We start from the raw sequence: 18,490 nt of genomic DNA on the forward strand, positions 1-18,490 counted from the left end.
GGAACTTCCAGTATATTTTCCATGTGAAAACAATCTATACAGTCTGACATCCTGCCTTCTTCAAGTGGCCCATTTCTACTTACAAAAATACATGTAATTAATAAGTGAGGCATTAATTCAGCCACACTGTTGTAGCACACTTCGCGGTGTTTCCCAGGGCCTGCACTCTGTAGGTTAGCATGGAACTTATATTTTCCAGGTATTACCATTCAGCATTACACTGCCCAGTGACCCACAGATCCATACACTATATACCTGGGACTGGAATTTTTTATTCCTTTTTTTTTGAAGAGTGCCTATCCCTAAAACAGTTTAAGAAGACTGTAGTTGTGCCATATTAAATACTTTAAAAAGTAAAAATTGTTGACTTATTCCTTGTATTATACAATCTATGGGGATTGTTTGTTATATACAAAAAAAAAATATAAATTCCAGAATAATTAAACATGCAGGCAGAAGTTTGGAGGAAGAGGATAATAGAAAATGGGTTGACACAATGAATAAATTCAGCCTTGGAAGGTATTGGGGAATACTTTTTCAAGCATTGTTTGAGTATCTCCACCAATTTTATTTAGTTAGCTTTCAAAGGCTGTTGGCACAGAGAATTTGGTAAGACAGCTATAAGGTAGTGATTTGAAAAACAGCATTCTGAACTTGGACCTTCCTCACTGCATAAATGGTTTCTTCCACCAACCCACTCCTGTTTGAGGATTCTTGATGTGCCATGTGCAGCTCCTTACCTTTCACTGTTGAATTCTATGGGTGCATAGATTTTTCCTACTTGCCCTGCACTTTGTTTGGATTGAGGAATCTTACAGATTTTGTGAGAGTAGAATTTTGCTCAAAAAACAGGCATATAATCTATACTTTTCTTCTCCCCATCCAGTCCATGGTGCTGCTCCTTCACAGCCAGAGACAGTACATCTTTGAGTTTGATAAGAATGACCGGTTGTCCTCGGTGACCATGCCCAACGTTGCCCGTCAGACTTTGGAAACCATTCGTTCCATTGGTTACTACAGGAACATCTACCGGCCACCAGAAGGCAATGCCTCAGTAATTCAAGACTTCACAGAGGATGAGCAGCTCCTCCACACTTTGTACTTGGGCACAGGGAGACGTGTCATCTACAAGTACGGGAAGCTGTCCAAGTTAGCCGAGATGCTCTACGATACCACAAAGATTAGTTTCACGTATGACGAAACTGCAGGCATGCTGAAGACCATAAACTTGCAGAATGAGGGGTTCACCTGCACAATCAGATACAGACAGATAGGACCCCTCATTGACAGACAGATTTTCCGCTTCACTGAGGAGGGCATGGTGAATGCACGCTTTGACTATAACTATGACAACAGCTTCCGGGTGACCAGCATGCAAGCGGTCATCAACGAGACACCTTTGCCTATTGATCTCTACAGGTACGATGATGTGTCAGGCAAAACTGAGCAATTCGGTAAATTTGGGGTCATTTACTACGATATCAACCAGATTATCACCACTGCTGTCATGACCCACACTAAACATTTTGATGCCTATGGCAGGATGAAGGAGGTCCAGTATGAGATTTTCCGGTCTCTCATGTACTGGATGACTGTGCAGTATGACAACATGGGGAGAGTGGTTAAGAAAGAGCTGAAGGTTGGCCCTTACGCAAACACAACTCGTTACTCATATGAATATGATGCTGATGGCCAGTTGCAGACAGTGTCTATCAATGACAAACCTCTCTGGCGTTACAGCTATGACCTAAACGGAAACCTCCATCTGTTGAGTCCGGGGAACAGTGCCCGCCTTACACCACTCAGGTATGACCTCAGGGATAGGATTACTAGACTGGGGGATGTGCAGTACAAAATGGATGAAGATGGCTTCCTGAAGCAAAGAGGCAATGATATTTTTGAATACAACTCAGCTGGCCTGCTCATCAAAGCATACAATAAAGTGAGTGGGTGGAGTGTGAAGTACCGCTATGATGGCCTAGGAAGGAGAGTCTCCAGCAAAACCAGCCATGGTCATCACTTGCAGTTCTTCTACGCAGATCTGACCAACCCAACCAAGGTCACCCATTTGTACAACCACTCAAGCTCTGAGATAACCTCCCTGTACTATGACCTCCAAGGCCACCTCTTTGCAATGGAGCTCAGCAGCGGTGATGAATTCTACATAGCCTGCGATAACATTGGCACTCCTTTGGCTGTCTTCAGTGGGACTGGCTTAATGATCAAGCAGATACTGTACACAGCATATGGTGAGATCTACATGGACACTAATCCAAACTTCCAGATCATCATTGGCTACCATGGAGGACTGTATGACCCCCTCACAAAGCTTATCCACATGGGCCGGAGAGACTACGATGTGTTAGCGGGTCGCTGGACAAGTCCAGACCACGATATGTGGAAGCATCTGAGTAGCAATAACATAATGCCTTTCAACCTGTATATGTTCAAAAACAACAACCCCATTAGCAACTCTCAGGATATCAAATGTTACATGACAGGTAAGACATTTAAATTAATAAACATTTTCACAAGCTTACCATCAGCAAAAAGGTGTCATGGTCTAATGCCAGATGGAGCTAAGCCCCATACCACAGCTGCTCAATCACTCCTCCCAGGTGGGATGGAGAACAGAAAAAAATGAGAAAACCCATAGGCAGAGATTGAGATAAAGACAGTTTAATAGGAGAAGCAAAAGCTGCTTGTGCAAGAAAAGAAAAACCAGGAATTCCTTCTCTAATTCCCATCAGCAGGCAATCATCCCCAGGACAGCAGGGCTCCATCCCACAAAACAGTGTCTCGGGAAGACAAACACCATCACTCCAAACATCCTCTCTTCTTCCTCCCCAGCTTTACCTGACACCCTATGGTCTGGGATATCCTTTGGGTCAGTCAGGGTCAGCTGTCCAGTTGTGTCCCCTCCCAGCTCCCTGTGCACCCCCAGTCCCCTCGCTGGTGGAGTCAGTGAGAAGCAGAAAAGTCCTTGGCTCTGTGTGAGCACTGCTCAGAAGTAGCAAAACCATCTATGTGTTACCAACGCTTTGCAGAGCAAATCCAACACATAGCCCTGTACCAGCTACTGTAAAGAAATTTATCCTCACCAAAACCAGTACAATAGGTAATTCCTCTCTCAGTGTCCTAATCCCCATGAGGTTTTCCATTCTTTAATTAATGGACATAAGTTTTAGTTTGCCAGGTGGACCCCCATGTACAGGGCATGTTTAATTCATTAGCATAGATGGAGATTGTAATTCCCAAACCTGTTTTCTTCTCTCTTCTTAGGTCTTTGTTCTTTTCATTTTCCTTACAGTTTTTTGTCCACTCAGATATCTGAAATTTAGCTACCAATTAATGTCCTGATAACCTTTCTCTGTGTAGAGGGGCAGCTCTGTTTACAGTTTTGCGTAGATGGTTATTTGCAACTAAACAAATGGCATACAGATTTGTTTTAGTAGAATGGCAAAGCAATTTAAACCTTTCATTACAGTCAGCTATTTCAGAGCATCTACATGACTACTACACTACTAGCTATGTAGTTCAAAGTTAATCTGTCCCACAGAATTAACAGTGTCTACAAAAAGTCAAGAAAAGAAGGTGCATTAGGCTTAAAGGACAGATTTTGGGGCACACCTACCCCAAAGCTTAATACAATCTCTGAACTGCTTCCCCTGAAACTTTGTAAAATCACTGTAATATAAGCACTGGGGTATTTGTACAGAAAATCCTTTTGTATGTTAAATGTCTTTCTTATATTCATAGGATTATAGAATCATTTAGTTTGGAAAAGACTTTTAAGATTATAAAGTCCCACTATTAACCTAGTACTACCATGTCCACCACTAAACAGTGCCCCTAAGTTCCTCAACTACACGTCTTTTAAATCCCTTCTGGGACAGTGTCTCCACCACTGCCTGGGCAGCCTCTTCCAGTGCTTAACAACCCATTGTGTGAAGAAATTTTTCCTAAAACGCAGTCTAAGCCTCCCCTGCTGCAGCTTGAGGTTGTTTCCTCTTGTTCTATTGCTTGTTACCTAGGAGAAGAGACCAACCACCACCATACTGCAACCTTGTTTCAGGCAGTTGTAGAGAGTGATAAGATCCCCCTGAGCCTCCTTTTCTCTGGACTAAACACCCCCAGCTCCCTCAGCCACTTCTCATCAGACTCGTGCTCCAGACCCTTCCCCAGCTGCACTGCCCTTCTCTGGACACACTCCAGCACCTCAATGTCCTTCTTGGAGTGAGGGGCCCCAAACTTAACAGGATTTGAGGTGCGGCCCCACCGGTACCATGTACAGAGGGACAATCAATCACTGCCCTGGTCTTGCTGGCCACACTGTTGCTGATACAGCCCAGGATAACACTGGCCTTCTTGGCCACCTGATCACACTTGCATGTTTGCCATCCCCACGACCCGCACTGAGACAGCAGCCTGAAGGACCTCCCTGGAAAACTGTCCCGTTAGTGTGCTGCCCCCAGGTTTATCTCCAGCCAGCTTTGTTTTATCCCTTTCCCCTTCAAACCTATTTTCATACAGTGTGCAACAGTCATAGCAATGAGAACAGTTTGAGAAGACTTTTTGGTGGGATTTTTCTTGATACTTCCCATTGAAAAGACAAATGCCACAATCACACATCAAATGTACATACTTCTTAAGGAGATAGAATTAACTTTTAAATGCTCCTGCTGCATCTATCACAACCTTCCCATATTCAACGATAATTGCATTCCCCTGAGTCACGAGATCTACTTAATAGCAAATAAAAGCTACAAAGTAAAAATCCTAGGTTTTCTATCCTGCTTGTTTTTCTAGCCATTAGGATTTGTGCTCTCAGGTTCTTCTGCAATATTCATAAGGATTAGATCATGGGGTTTTTTCATGAAAAGTTGTTTTCTCCAGAGCTGAGAAGATGATGCCACAAGGGAAGTAAAATATGTCAAAAGATGCAGGCTAAGATCTGTATGTTGCTCTCACTCTGATAATTAAGGCTGGGAGGGAATACCTCAAGATAACTTTTCCTATCAGAAAATGCTTTTTTGTCAAAACTGAACATGTTTATGGGGGAAGGTTGAGCTTGAGAGATTTCTCAGCAGAAGCGTAAACAGCTCTCAAAATTGTCTAAATGACAAATTCCAAAATGTCCTTAAAGAACAATTCATTTTGGATTTTCAACCCTTTCAAGTTAAGTGTAAACTAATGATTAAAACCTAGAAAAGAATAATAAGGAGTCAAAACCAAAATGTAGTTTAATTCAGAAATTAATTGGAAACTTTTGGTTTGAACTGATCTAGTTTTTGAACTGTTGCTTTGTGACATATTAACAGATTTTTGTTTTCCTGCACAAGTTAAGACAGGACAAAATATTTTTCCTAGCCCTGTGTTAGAACAGGTGCACAGCTTCCCACACAGCTCTAACAATCAAAACCTGATACACTAATATTTTATATGCACCAAATAATTTTTTTCATGGTCTTGTAAGTTCTGTTTTTAATTTTTCAAGAATACAGAGCCCAAATACATTTACAAGTTTCTCCTCCCTCAGTGCATGGAAGAAGCAGGCCATGCTATGGGATGAGTGCTGTGACACAAGGCTGCTGCCCCAGCACTTCTTTCTGCTTGGGCTTTCAGGCACCTCGAGGGCAGGACCCATGATAAGACTGTCCTTGTCATCACAATCAAATCTGCCTAGATCTGGGCAGAGGGAACCGCTTTCTGTCCCTCCATTTCCACTCTGGGACCTGCTTGTCCCTCAGGGAGCTCAGTGCCCAGGACATGGGTGACCAACACGTGCTTTGGTCCACAATGATGAGGTCTCTGAGCTTTTGGAAATTGAAGGTATGTGGAGGGGAGAGCAGGACAAGCAGGTATTTATGTTTTGAGAGGCCCATTGTTAAACATGAATATTTTAGTGATTGTACACTTCATGGCACAGAGCTTTGCTGCCAACTTCAGCAATCCTGATGGATTGAACTGACATTTCCATTACATGTGTCTGCATTAAGCACTCTTTTTCTTTGCCCTCAAATGAATTTACTGTGAAATGTGTTGGCAGGGTTACTGTAGCTGAAAAAAACCTCTGTGATGTGAAATGTACTTTTCTGTCAAAAAAGTTGTCACTGCCTCCTGGCAAATTAGTATTTTTCCCTCTGTTTTCTCAGCTCCACACCTTCCTCCCATGGTTTCAGGTTGTTCGTTTTGGTGGGGTTTTTTTGTTCTGGGTATTCCAACACCTCTTCCCAAGAAGAACAAACTCCTATTTGCAAATGTTTTAGAAGTCAGTTTTCTGAGAAGTATTAAAAAACTCCCTGTATTGGATATTTCCAGACATGTTACATATTTTTCGGCAGTTCAGCATCCATTCCCTGTATTCTTTTTAGCATTTTTGAAGTGCTTGGGAAATGATTCCTGCACCAATGCTGACCTTCACTGTTTTACTGTGTTCTCCTGACCACCTGGTCCACAATATGTACATCAAAGTTCTTCATTTGAGATAAGAAGGATTTGGAAGCAGGCTGGCTTAGCACTAGGCAGCAAAATAATCAGATGAGCCTTTTCATTTCTTTCGTACCCCCCCAACCTCTCTGTTTCAAAGACACTCCAAAAACAATCTGTACATTGAGTGAACAGAAGTGTTTTTATTACAGAAATCCTCCCTCTTCCACATGGATTGTCGCAAGGGCTTTTTGGACATCTGCCCAATCGCAACATTTTGGCCTGTAGGAAAACAAGCAACAGATAGTGTGTTTGTTTGGCTCTTGATTCTCCAGTCATCTGGAACGGCATTATTTGCCACTTGCATCCATAATTTCTTTCCCAACCAGTTCTTCAAAACATTCATTTAGGCTCATGGGAATAGAGAAAAAAATATTCAAAGATGCATATTTGATTATTTAAATTTATTTCTGTCGTCGGATTGTTTCAACAGCACTTATTGAGTTTAGCAAAATGAAAATCAGCCCTCTGCACTTCCAGCTTGAAGCAGAGCAATCACCAACAAAATTCCAGTTACATCCAAACACTTAAGACTCCTGGGAACTAATATTAGTTAAACTTTACCTTCATACATGTATTTACCTTGCACTTGCTATTGTGTGCCATATGCATACCATATTGTTTAGGCACTGTAGCAGGTGTGTCCTCTGGAGCTAAGTGAAGGCAAACAAGGTGTGCTCATCAAATGCTCTGAAGTTAAGGGGGGGAAGTGATGCTAATCCCAAACAGATCTAGGAGTTACCCAACCTCATAATTTTTTCCTCCAGCCAATTAACTTTCAGCTGCTATTCCTAATAGCTGTGCAATCAAAAATCAAGGAAGACTTTGTAATCCTACTGGCAGGTAAATGCAGGAATGATGTCCCAAATGGATGGTTTTCCATCATGTTCCCTTTAGTGCCAGTGGTCCCTCTTTTGTATAAGACAGTAATTTGTCACTAGTAGCCACCAGTTTTCTCACCATCCATGGACTTTTTTTAAGGTGTTTGTAAAAAGTACCCAGGCAAAATATCTCTCTTGTGTCTGTACAATTATTTTCACTATAATGTACCTTGCAGATAGTATGAAGGCTGACTATATATATCACTATAAAAGATGATGCGACTTAACACTGGTTTAATACTCAAACTACAGCTTTTTACAAAAGATGCCAGGAAACTCTGGACTGAGGTGGAAATCCATGGAAAAAGCAGAGGATATATCCAGAGCCTCTTCTGTGAGCACCTGCTAAATGCTTGAACTGTCCATCCTGGATGTCCTGGTATTCTGGTACATAGTTCTAAATTTAGTCTCCAGCCCGCAGGCTCTTTGAGAGTCCTCAGGAAGAGAAGTATTGGGGCTGAGGTGGTCTAAGCTGACTGTAGGACTGGATAACACTTCCCATTGACTGTAGGACTGGATAACACTTCCTAGTTGGATGGAATATCTCAGCCTCCGAGTGTATTGCTGTTGCTGCACTTCTGCACACCTTCAAACAGTGCTTGGTTTCTGCTGATGAAGGACAGACATGAAGTTGGCTTTGATTTGGGCCATTTGCTCACTGCCAACATTTCTGTTTCAGAGCTGGTAAAGTGCAGAATTTGGCTCTGGCTGGAGGTGGAAAGGCCAGATTTTGGCACATGGCTCTTTCTAGGAGCATTAAGATTTCTGCTCTTCACACAAAGCGGATACTCATCATTTTGTCTAGACTGCTACAGTGCTAGCCACTGTGGGGTACACCTCTGGGCCTTCTCCTGGGCAATCCTGCTTGAGAGATCAGATAATCTTACTTATGTTTCTTTTCCCTTCCAGATGTCAACAGTTGGCTGCTCACCTTTGGGTTCCAGCTGCACAATGTCATCCCTGGCTACCCCAAGCCAGACATGGATGCAATGGAGCCATCCTATGAACTAATCCACACACAGATGAAAACCCAAGAATGGGACAATAGCAAGGTGATCCATGTAACTCCATACTGTATATTATGCCTTTATCAGCAAACTATCCATTTGCAGTGTTGGTTGAAAAACCAGTGTGTTGTGAGATGAAGAGTGATTTAGACCCCATACCAGTACTGAAATCTGACCAAATAATCACATATTAATTTCCCTACTGCCATGGTGCTTTTTCCTGCAATATTTTCTGTTGGTTGCTCAGTGAAGTGGTGTGTTACTGTTTCTTTCTCCCACAAGAGGCGCCATTGTCACATATTGCAGGCTAAATTCAAGGCCTTTACACTCAGGATTTTTAAAAGTTAAAAAAAGTGAATCTTGATACAGAATAGGTTTATGAAGATTTTTTTGTTGTTGTTCTTGAAACTTAATCATTTTGGTTTAAAATGTCTTAAACAAGAAGCCACACTATTTCCATAGGAAACTGTTTTGCATTGCAGAAAGTCCCTCCAGAAAGAATTTTTTGATGATATTAAACTTTCATTTTATCTGACCAGATAAATGAAATAAACTTTCATTTTATCATTTTAATCCCATGTAACTGTATCCTGCTTTTAAAAACAATCTTGTTTCTCAAGCCATTTTGGTAGATGCTGGTGCAAAAATCAGTGATAACATTGGCAAGAAAAAAGCTTTTGCAGCTCAATCATTTCCCCATCTTCCTGTAGAGACTTACTCAGCTGAAAGACGGAAGAAGCACTGTTAAAGGTTAGAACATGGGGTCAGGATTTGAGAGCCCTGGGTTAACTCCCAGCCCTACTGCTTATCAGTGTATAACCTTGAAAAAGTAATTTACCTTTCAGGATTCTCTTTCATTTCATAGCCTGTTTGTATTCTGGGGTGGCTTTCATCAGTTTAGTCTGAATCCTCTTTAGTCTGAACTCCCACTTGCTGTTGCAGTGTGTTCAAACATTGCAAGAGCAGTGAGGCACCAACGTGCTTGGGGAGATCAGGACATGCTCACCACATTTCTGCTGATAAAACAATAAAAGTAGGCAATGGAATTGATTCCATCTGCCCTCCTAGCTTCTCTACATATGGTTTCACTGAAATCTTGATGTCCTGCAGCAGATTCTTGAGGTACACATCTTAAACCAGGAGGTCACATTTCCTGAATCAAAAAAGGTATCACTCAAAGGTACAAACAATTGCTGTAGATTGATAGTAGTCATGTGTCAGTCATCACTGGTACTCAGACTCATAGCCATGCTGAACACAAGTTAAAATGTACCAGCTTCAACTTCAACAAGAAATTTATATGATGTGTCACTTAATAATATAGGGAGAACTAAAAAAACTGCCTTTTGCTACCATGACTGGATTGATGCTTGAAAACTTTTACCGTGCAGTAGCTCAGTTGTGATTTGAAGCTCAGAGACTCCATTTTCATTTCTTATTTCCTTGATTAGACCATAAAATGCTAATAGAAGTAATTTTTCTAATGAGGATTTTTCCTCCTCGCTGCTGGGACAGTCTCCCTGTGCAAAGCTGTACAGGAGTAGGCAAACAGGAAAGGCTCACCCAGAGACTGCACAGAAGCCCATCTCTCTGTTGTAATGTGCTGTAGATAATAACTCTCACAGAACCACCACAGAAATTATTATTATTGGTAATGTTATTATATCATTATTTTATTATTTGTTCATTCTGTGTAGTATAGCGCTTATATATATATATATATATATATATATATATATATATATATATACTTTTTTTTTTTAATGTGTATTGTAGTATCATTATTTGACTTATTGAATAGCCAAGCAACTTGTGTGACAGCTTGAGGTGAAGACTGACCCTTGCTCATACAGGCAGATAAGCTGGAAATAAAATGAAGGAGAGTCCTCCCTTCTGTCCACCCATTTAGGTGAATCTGCTTGAATGAGCAAAAAGAAGGAAGGAAAATCTCCATGTTCCTCACAGGTTTTTAAAGCCAGAAGCTGCAGTGAGGGCTGTGCAGGGACCTGCTTGTTAAAAGAGGGCTTTATACTGTCATGAAGGGACAGTATACCTATACTGAGGGAAGCTGTCATGCTTCCAGATGAGTCCCTTTGCACTCAGATGTTGAAAGTGGAATTTAACCATTGCAGGCTGTTTTATATTCTCCCCCTGTGTTACAACAGCAACAAAACACAAGCATTTTTATTTCAGTCTACAGTTGCAGGATCATGCTGTGATAGCAAGTGGCTCTTAAATGCTGTAGAGCAGGATTCCCTTGCTTTCTGTCACACCCAGCATATTGTAGGCACATATTTGCATATACCAAATTCATTCACATATGATACCTGAACACATGATCAATTTTCTCCTATGCCTATCCATGCATCCAATACTAATGTCTCACATAAAATTCTGTTCACTCTCAAACCTTCCAGTCATCAAAACACACTCTCAGACACCATCCAGTCCTCTTTCCCACTGGCTGTCTCTGTATTTATTGATGAAGTATGTGGAAGAAAATAGAAGCTTTTGAAAATTTAACACAGGAAATGACAAAATTGAACCAAGGTAAATGGAAGCACAGGAAATATTTTCAGTTAATAAGACTGATCAAACTGTAAAGTGGTATTGCAAAGCATACAGAGTAATCTCTAGACCTTTTGTAATTTAAAAGTAGCCTAGACAAGGCATTGATCAATGAATGATGTACCACAACTTTCTCATCTCCATGATCCCTAGTTTCTCTGGGTCACATAACTCCTTATGTTAGACAAAAGTATATTTGAGCTACTGCACTGGCTTTGCTGATCAAAGCTATGGCCCAGCAGAAACGACTAACAGGAGCACAACAGCAAAGCAGCTAACACCCATAAATGACTGCTTCATCTCCCTTCAGAGTGCATAACCAGAGGGCCCTAGCATCTCCTTCCAAAACATTTTTGGTACTCGCAAGTCTGGAAGGCAGGAGAGATAATTCTGACTTTGAGCATCCACCACCTCGAAAACAGCCAGCATGTCATAAACTTTGCACTAACCCCCTAAAGCTCTGAAGTGACATTTAAAATCTAATACTCCACTGTGAAGCACTTCCCCCCACCTCCTCCCCTGGCTGTGAGGCTGTCACTAAATTGTTTGTTGAACAAGTTCAGTGTTATTGGCCACTGGGGGACTCTGGGTGACCTCTGGCATATTGTGGAATTGTGGCACCTGAATCCAATTTCTCTTCTAGTTTTTTGTTGTTTGCTTTTTTTTTTTCCTTCCCTTCCTTTTTGTCTTGTTGAGCTGTCAGGTAATTGCTGTAGCCAGAACAACTTCATTTCCAGGGAGATGTGTTTTAATAATACAAGTTAGCACTTGTATTATTATCTACATCCTGTTATAACTACCCTTCTCTCCATCCCATGGTCACTGTCTCCAGGAATGGTCTTGTTTTCTGCAGTGCCTGTTACAGGCTTTGGTGGAGAAGTAGTTTTTGGCATCCCCTCTGCAGCAGCATTTTGGAGGCAGGGGCTGCTCTGGGATGCTCAGTCAGGAAGTGAGCTATGGGGCTGTGCTTTCTGGCAGACCTTCTTCCAAGGACAATCTGTTTGAGGGACTGGCTCTGCCAGCGTACATTCATTCAGGGAAGGCATCTGACGTTGCAGGTGTTTTGGCCTGGGCTTGGACCATCACACTGTCTGCATGTCTGTCCATCAGCACCCAGTTATGTTTTACAAATGTAGTGATCAGTTTTCAAAGGATCTAATGCAGGGAAAGGAATTGAAGTCTCAAAGACATTAAGCTCTTGAGGCTTTATGAAAATAGATGAGAAATCTGAAAAACGATGAGCAAGAGGAGAAGGAAAATCCTCTTATTTCTCCACACTTGAAAACTGCTTAATGAACTCAACCTCACTATCCCCCTACAGTCATGTACAGTGGCAGGGTGGAGAAGAGACCTGTCCTCTAAGCCCCTGAGTTAGTGTTCCTGTTTGGCTCATTCCCAGCCAGGCAGCATCCAGAGCACTGGCCTTGCTGGCACATGGCTCAGCTCTGCTGCCCCACACATCACCTCTCAGGCAACCTGCCTGGAGTGCAGTGGTGCTGGTGGGCACATCCAAATTGAGACTTGTCTCCAGGTGATGGCCATGTGGAATGCAGGGAGGAGGCTGATGGCTGAACAATGGCTTTGTTAATGGAGAGCTACAGGGTAAATAAAAAGGAGGCTTATAAAAAAAGGGAGAGCAACTTTTTACACTGGAAAATAGGGATAGGTCAAGGGGGAACAGTTTTAAATTAAAACAGTAGAGGTATAGAGTAGATGTTAAGAAGAAATTCTATACCCAGAGAGCCGTGAGGCACTGGCACAGGCTACCCAGACAAGATGTGGATGCTACATTCCTGGGATTGTTCAGGACCAGGTTGGATGGGGCTTTGGGCAGCCTGGTCTAGTGGGGGACATCCATGGCCATGGTGGGGGGGGTTAGAAAGAAGATAATCTTTTAGGTCCCTTACAGACCAAGCCTTTCTGTGATTCTGTGATAAACAGGAAGGAGTTAAAAATGAATCATATATCAGAGAAATCATAACTTCCAAACCTTTTGGAAAAAGTAGCTTTCCGCATTGTAAGCCATATGGTGGTAAGAGAAACACCTATCTATCTATAATGGTACACAGATATAAAGAACCTTGGAAACATGTTCACGTATTTCACATCTTGGATCCTTGATGGGAAATTAAAGCTTTCAGTCTCACACTGGAAGGTGGTATTTAAAAACAACAGATGATAGGATCTGGTGATGGTATTTCAAATCCTCAAGAGGTGCCGGCAAAATGTAAGAGGCTATTCAGAGATCCTGGTAATGTGCTGCTCTCCTGAGCTTTGTGGAGAGAGAACAAATGATGAAGGTCGTTCTCTTCTCTCCGAAGGGTTGTTACTAGATAAAGTGAAATGTCACCTAAGGACATCTGATTAAAAAAGACTGTGAGGGAAAACAAACCCAGCATATTTGTCACTCACATCGAGCAACAAATATTGAAATAAAATAGCAATGAATTCCCTTCTTTCTTCTGTAAAACTGGTTTATAGGTGCCTTGGTTTACAGTTGCTAAAAGCAGCAGCAATTTTTAGAGAATAGCACATGCCAGTACAGCTTTGGATGGAAATTTTCTGTTTCTTTTCCTTGCCAGTTCTTTGAAATTAGTTCTAAGATTAAATAGAAATAGCAATTTCAAAGTCAGGGATACACTGCCTCTTTGAACTATGTATAATCTGTTTGCCTCCACCCTCTTTATATTCACAGCACAACCTACATGTTGGCTGTGCTCTGGTTTGCTTAAATTTGTTGGTTGGGTTTTTTTTTTTCTGTTGGATGTGTTTGCTTTTCCTTTAACAGAATGCTGTTCCCAAATACACTCTTTTATCCAAGAAATACAATCACAAAGTCGTTTCAAAGTCATCCTGGGCTTGTTTTCAAGATAACAGAGATGCATTTAGCTATTGAAATAGTTGCTGGCTAATGGTTAAGTTCAAGCAACCTGGTGTAGTGGAAAGTGTCCTGCCTGTGGCAGGTTTGGAGCTAGATGATCTTTAAGGTTCCTTCCAGCCCAAACCAGTCTGTGATTCTAAGTGATGGTGAATGTTCAGCATTACAGCTTTGCACATCTCATTTCCTACTTCCCTATGTGAAAAAAAAGGTGGGGAGAGCCCAGAAGTAACCAGTACTCAATAAAAAAACCTTTTGGTTGTGTTTTTGTTCTTGATTAAGATGCGTGAAGGTAGGTCTCTGCCTGTGAATTTTGATATAGGGTGGTCCAGATCCACTGTTTTGTTGGGTCAACCTAATTTGGAAGCACTCATAGAGGATCTTTACCTAATAATTTGCTCATAATTGAAAACATATTAGAGTTCCTGTAGCTCATCAAGAATAAGGTGATGAAGACAAAAGAGAAGGGAAACAGGGGAAATATCTTGTAGGAATTATTCATCCGTGCCCAGTACTGCCTGATCTCCCGAAGCTCCCTTCCCCAAGGTGATAATCAGTAGATGGTGCAATTAATTCCAGGGACTCTTTATCACTCACCTGCTGGTAAACAAGGTGATGTATATATAGATGGCAATACAAAAGTGATCACAGGACATAGCAATGTAGCACAGAAGACCTGATTTACATCCCTGAGTGAGCAGTGATTTGGTACGAGTGCTGAGAGATACCTTTTCCCATCACTGGTAAATGTTACTGAGGCAAGTTGGAAAGGCAGCATGGCATAGAAAGTGGTAAAAGGACCACCTGGAGTCAACCCCTACGAGATACACCTGAGAAGAACTCTCCATTTAAACTTCTTTGAAGAGGAAATAGCTAATTACCAAGGCTGTGCAGTGTGCACTTGTTTAGAACAGTTAAATGTTTCAGGGAGCCTAGAAGCCTAATTGTTCCATGTCCATCATCACTGACATCTACATTAATTATGTCCATTTTTTGCATAATTAGAGCACTTGTGCAATTGGCAGAGAAGCTGGGCTCAGCTCCCTATCAGTCTGTTAATTATATTGCTCTCTAGGGGGTGTGTGAGATGCCCCACAGGCAGGATGGAGAAAACCAGAAAGAGCTCCTTTTTCATAGGAGACTGGTTCCTGCTCCACCTGCTATGCTGCCAGTCAAAAAGGGAAAAGGAGAAAGTACACCAGCCTGCTCAGCACTTTGAACAAAAAAGTAATTTCTGGGAATTGTAATGTTCTACAACCTACAATGTGCTCTTGAAATTGTGTTCCTCTGTTCCCTTATAGTTTTCTCTTTTATCAGTCGAAACTTTGCATAACTTCTGAGCAAGTTGCGATGCTCAATCCTTAATTTTTTTATTTTTTTTTTTAATACTTTATGATTCTTCCCTGGAAATGGTCACCATGGAAATGAGAGTTTATTTCACTTTCATTGTCATGTTTCAAGTCTTGTGTGAGAGGTCCACACTGAAATACCCACATCATCTGAATTGTCTTCTTGCACCCAGGATGTGAATCTCTAGTTCATGGACAGTTTAAGGCAATATCCTTCATGGGAGTTAAATTTTCTCAAAATAATTGGAATGGAGCAAACTTTGTAGGCTATTTTTAATCCTGGATGTCATTACATTATTGAACTGAGCCGTTGGCAGTGCCAGGAGAGTTTTGTCATAGAATCCTCTTGCTTTTGTGAAATTTGAGCAAATAATTGTTCACGAACAGGAGTCTGTAAGAAGCCAGTGCTGCCATGAGTTGATGGGAGCATTTCCAGAGCATTTTGCAGTAATGATGAGCTGCTGACTTGCTGTGTGCTTGCTCCATTATACACAAACAGCAAAAGTGACTTTGTATTACACCGGACTGCAAATGACCTGGGCTGGTGTCTCTCAGCAGTTTGCTTCAATATAAGCCAAAAGTTGAGCATCAGGTATGGTTGGCCTTAACTCAGGGAGCCTCACAAATTGTAGAGGGTTTGCAGGAAATCAGTTTTGGATTTAATGCCTTCCTTGAGTTTTGAACAACCTGCTTTGGCCAGGCTAAAATAGAATACAGAGAGGTTATGGCCACTTTGAGGGTCATACAGGTCATGCAGGGCCTTTGAAGGCAGCACAAGGAGTTACAAAGTGGAGTTAAAATAGAAGAAACTTTTACAAATACTTCCATGCTTCACAGAAAATCTGAAAACATTTGGTAAAGCATCATGGCCACGAGACAAATTGTTTCTTATATGCAGAAGAACACTGAAACACAACCAAATTATGTGTCCAAACTCAACCCCCACACCACTGAGGCAAAAAAGTCTTTTTCTACCTTTACATCCTTCAATCTATGGGATTAAATACAGTTCAGTTTATAGAAACAATGAGCATTAAGGGGGACAACATGTCTCTTCCATGAAAAGGAATTAAAATTTTGAAAAATGACATAAGGGAAAAAGATAACGTGGGTCCTCATTACATGTTTCCAGAATGTTCTCCTGCTCTCCAGCATCCTAATAATGCCTTTGGGTCATCAGGTTTCTCTTTCTAATGTGTCGTCCTCTTCTTTCTCTCTCTCTCAGTCCATTTTGGGAGTTCAGTGTGAAGTGCAGAAGCAGCTGAAGGCCTTTGTCACCCTGGAGCGCTTTGAACAAATCTACAGCTCCAGCATCGCTGGGTGCCGGCGCGTCAAGAAGAACAAGAACTTTGCTTCTGGAGGCTCCATCTTTGGCAAGGGCGTCAAGTTTGCCATGAAGGACGGGCGTGTGGCCACTGACATCATCAGCGTGGCCAACGAGGATGGGCGGAGGATCGCAGCCATCCTGAACAACGCCCACTACCTGGAGAACTTGCACTTCACCATCGACGGGGTGGACACACACTATTTCATTAAGCAGGGGCCGTCGGAGGGCGACCTATCCATCCTGGGCCTCAGCGGCGGGCGGAGGACCCTGGAGAACGGCGTGAATGTGACAGTGTCCCAGATCAACACAGTGCTGAGCGGGAGGACTAGACGCTACACGGACATCCAGCTCCAGTATGGTGCACTGTGTCTAAACACGCGCTACGGGACCACCTTGGACGAGGAGAAGGCACGCGTCCTGGAGCTGGCGCGACAGCGCGCCATCAGCCAAGCTTGGTCCCGAGAACAGCAGAGACTGCGGGATGGGGAGGAGGGTATTCGCTCGTGGACAGAAGGGGAGAAGCAACAAGTGCTAAACACGGGCCGGGTACAGGGCTACGATGGCTATTTTGTGATCTCAGTGGAGCAGTACCCCGAACTCTCAGACAGCGCCAACAACATCCACTTCATGAGACAGAGCGAAATGGGCAGAAGGTGACAGAGAGGGTCAATGCGGTGACTTCTTGCCAAAGACAGCTACTCTTTTGTGGCCACTTACCTGACTGTGTTGTACTCAATCCTTTTTCTAAACTGAACAAGGTGGGGGGGAGGAAAATAGAATGAGAAGGAATAATACGGTTGCACTGTAACTCATGCAACATTCTTTTTTCCCTCTTTAATTTGGCCTTCACACATTTTTTTAATGAACAGAAGGTATATTTTGCCGTAGTGTGATCACAGTGAAATTTACTGTCTCTTGTCCTTTTTTTGTTGTTGTTTTTGGGGTTTTTTGTTTATTTTCCCCCCTCTTTGTAAGGAATTTGAAGTGGGGAGTCGTCAACGTACGTCCTTAGGTGTAAGTGCGAAATGGGTGTCTGTGTTAACTTGTGTCATCCTAACCCTTTCTGATTTGGGGCAGGGAAATAACCTTCCACCTGGAACAGGGGGAGCCCATGGCATGCCAGAGAGCTCTTCCCAGAAAGAAAGGAGATGGAAGACAACACGGATTCTGATACTCTGAAAGTGACCGTCCGAATCATGTGCCTCAAAAAAGACCTTACAAGTAGTTTTCACGTTTCACTTGGGACATAAGGTGTTTCTTTGGGGGCTCCTGCTGAGCAGAAGTAGATTATAGAGGCAAGGGAGCTGAATATAATACCTTGCAAGATGATTCTCTTCCTTCCTGAACTGGAATAAAAAAAGAAAAAAAATCAGTCTTTTTTCATTATGAGAGTAGATACTTTTTGGGGTTTTTTGTGTGTGCGCAAATCCTGGTTTTAGTTAAATAACCTAGCAAAAGCCAAGAAAAGGGACTCCTGCTCTATTGAGAAAAGCTAAAATAAATCCTCTCTCATACGTAGAGCTGTTCTATAGGTGGATTTAATGCACCCATGTTGTACATTTGCTAATGGCATAACTTCATTAAATGTATAGTGTTTCAGTACATGAGGCTACGTGTTTAACAGTCCACTGTGCTGTATCTGATAAAATCAGTTAATTTTTAGGAAGCTGATTTGAATTTAAAAGTAGTTATAGTATCCCAGTGACATACCACTGAAAATTAGAGCCAAACCCTGCTTTTCCTGATTCTGGAGCTTGTGTATTTATTGGCTAGGAAATGCAGTTTGGAGTAGCATGCTGGCAAGTCGTTTATGACTATGGCAGATAAATGTCTCCTGGGGACTTTGGCAGCAGGGATTTTAAAATGTTTAATAAGTAGCAACAGCATGTGAGTGGTGGGACAAGAAGGAGAATATTGAAATCAACCCTCTCACTGTTTCGTACACGAGCTCAAATTTAATGGAGAGCCCAGTTGACTGTTAGCAGTGATGA

General features: G+C 42.1%; 1 protein-coding gene across 4 annotated transcripts in view; it reads left to right on the forward strand.

The window, feature by feature from the left end:
• Nucleotides 1-18,101, forward strand: part of TENM4 (teneurin transmembrane protein 4) — a 591,948-nt gene extending 573,847 nt beyond the window's left edge. For all 4 annotated transcript variants that reach the window (XM_088068964.1, XM_088068961.1, XM_088068963.1 and 1 more), the window contains 3 exons: nucleotides 887-2,501; nucleotides 8,280-8,422; nucleotides 16,398-18,101. In XM_088068964.1, coding sequence (XP_087925090.1) covers nucleotides 887-2,501; nucleotides 8,280-8,422; nucleotides 16,398-17,156 — 2,517 coding nt within the window. In that variant the 3' untranslated portion in view covers nucleotides 17,157-18,101. The remainder of the gene's footprint in view (nucleotides 1-886; nucleotides 2,502-8,279; nucleotides 8,423-16,397) is intronic.
• Nucleotides 18,102-18,490: the final 389 nt, after the last annotated feature.

This window comes from Pseudopodoces humilis, chromosome 2 (assembly GCF_049639895.1).
Source record: "Pseudopodoces humilis isolate 2021_Gansu_Grassland_sample_001 chromosome 2, ASM4963989v1, whole genome shotgun sequence".
Taxonomy (NCBI): domain Eukaryota; kingdom Metazoa; phylum Chordata; class Aves; order Passeriformes; family Paridae; genus Pseudopodoces; species Pseudopodoces humilis.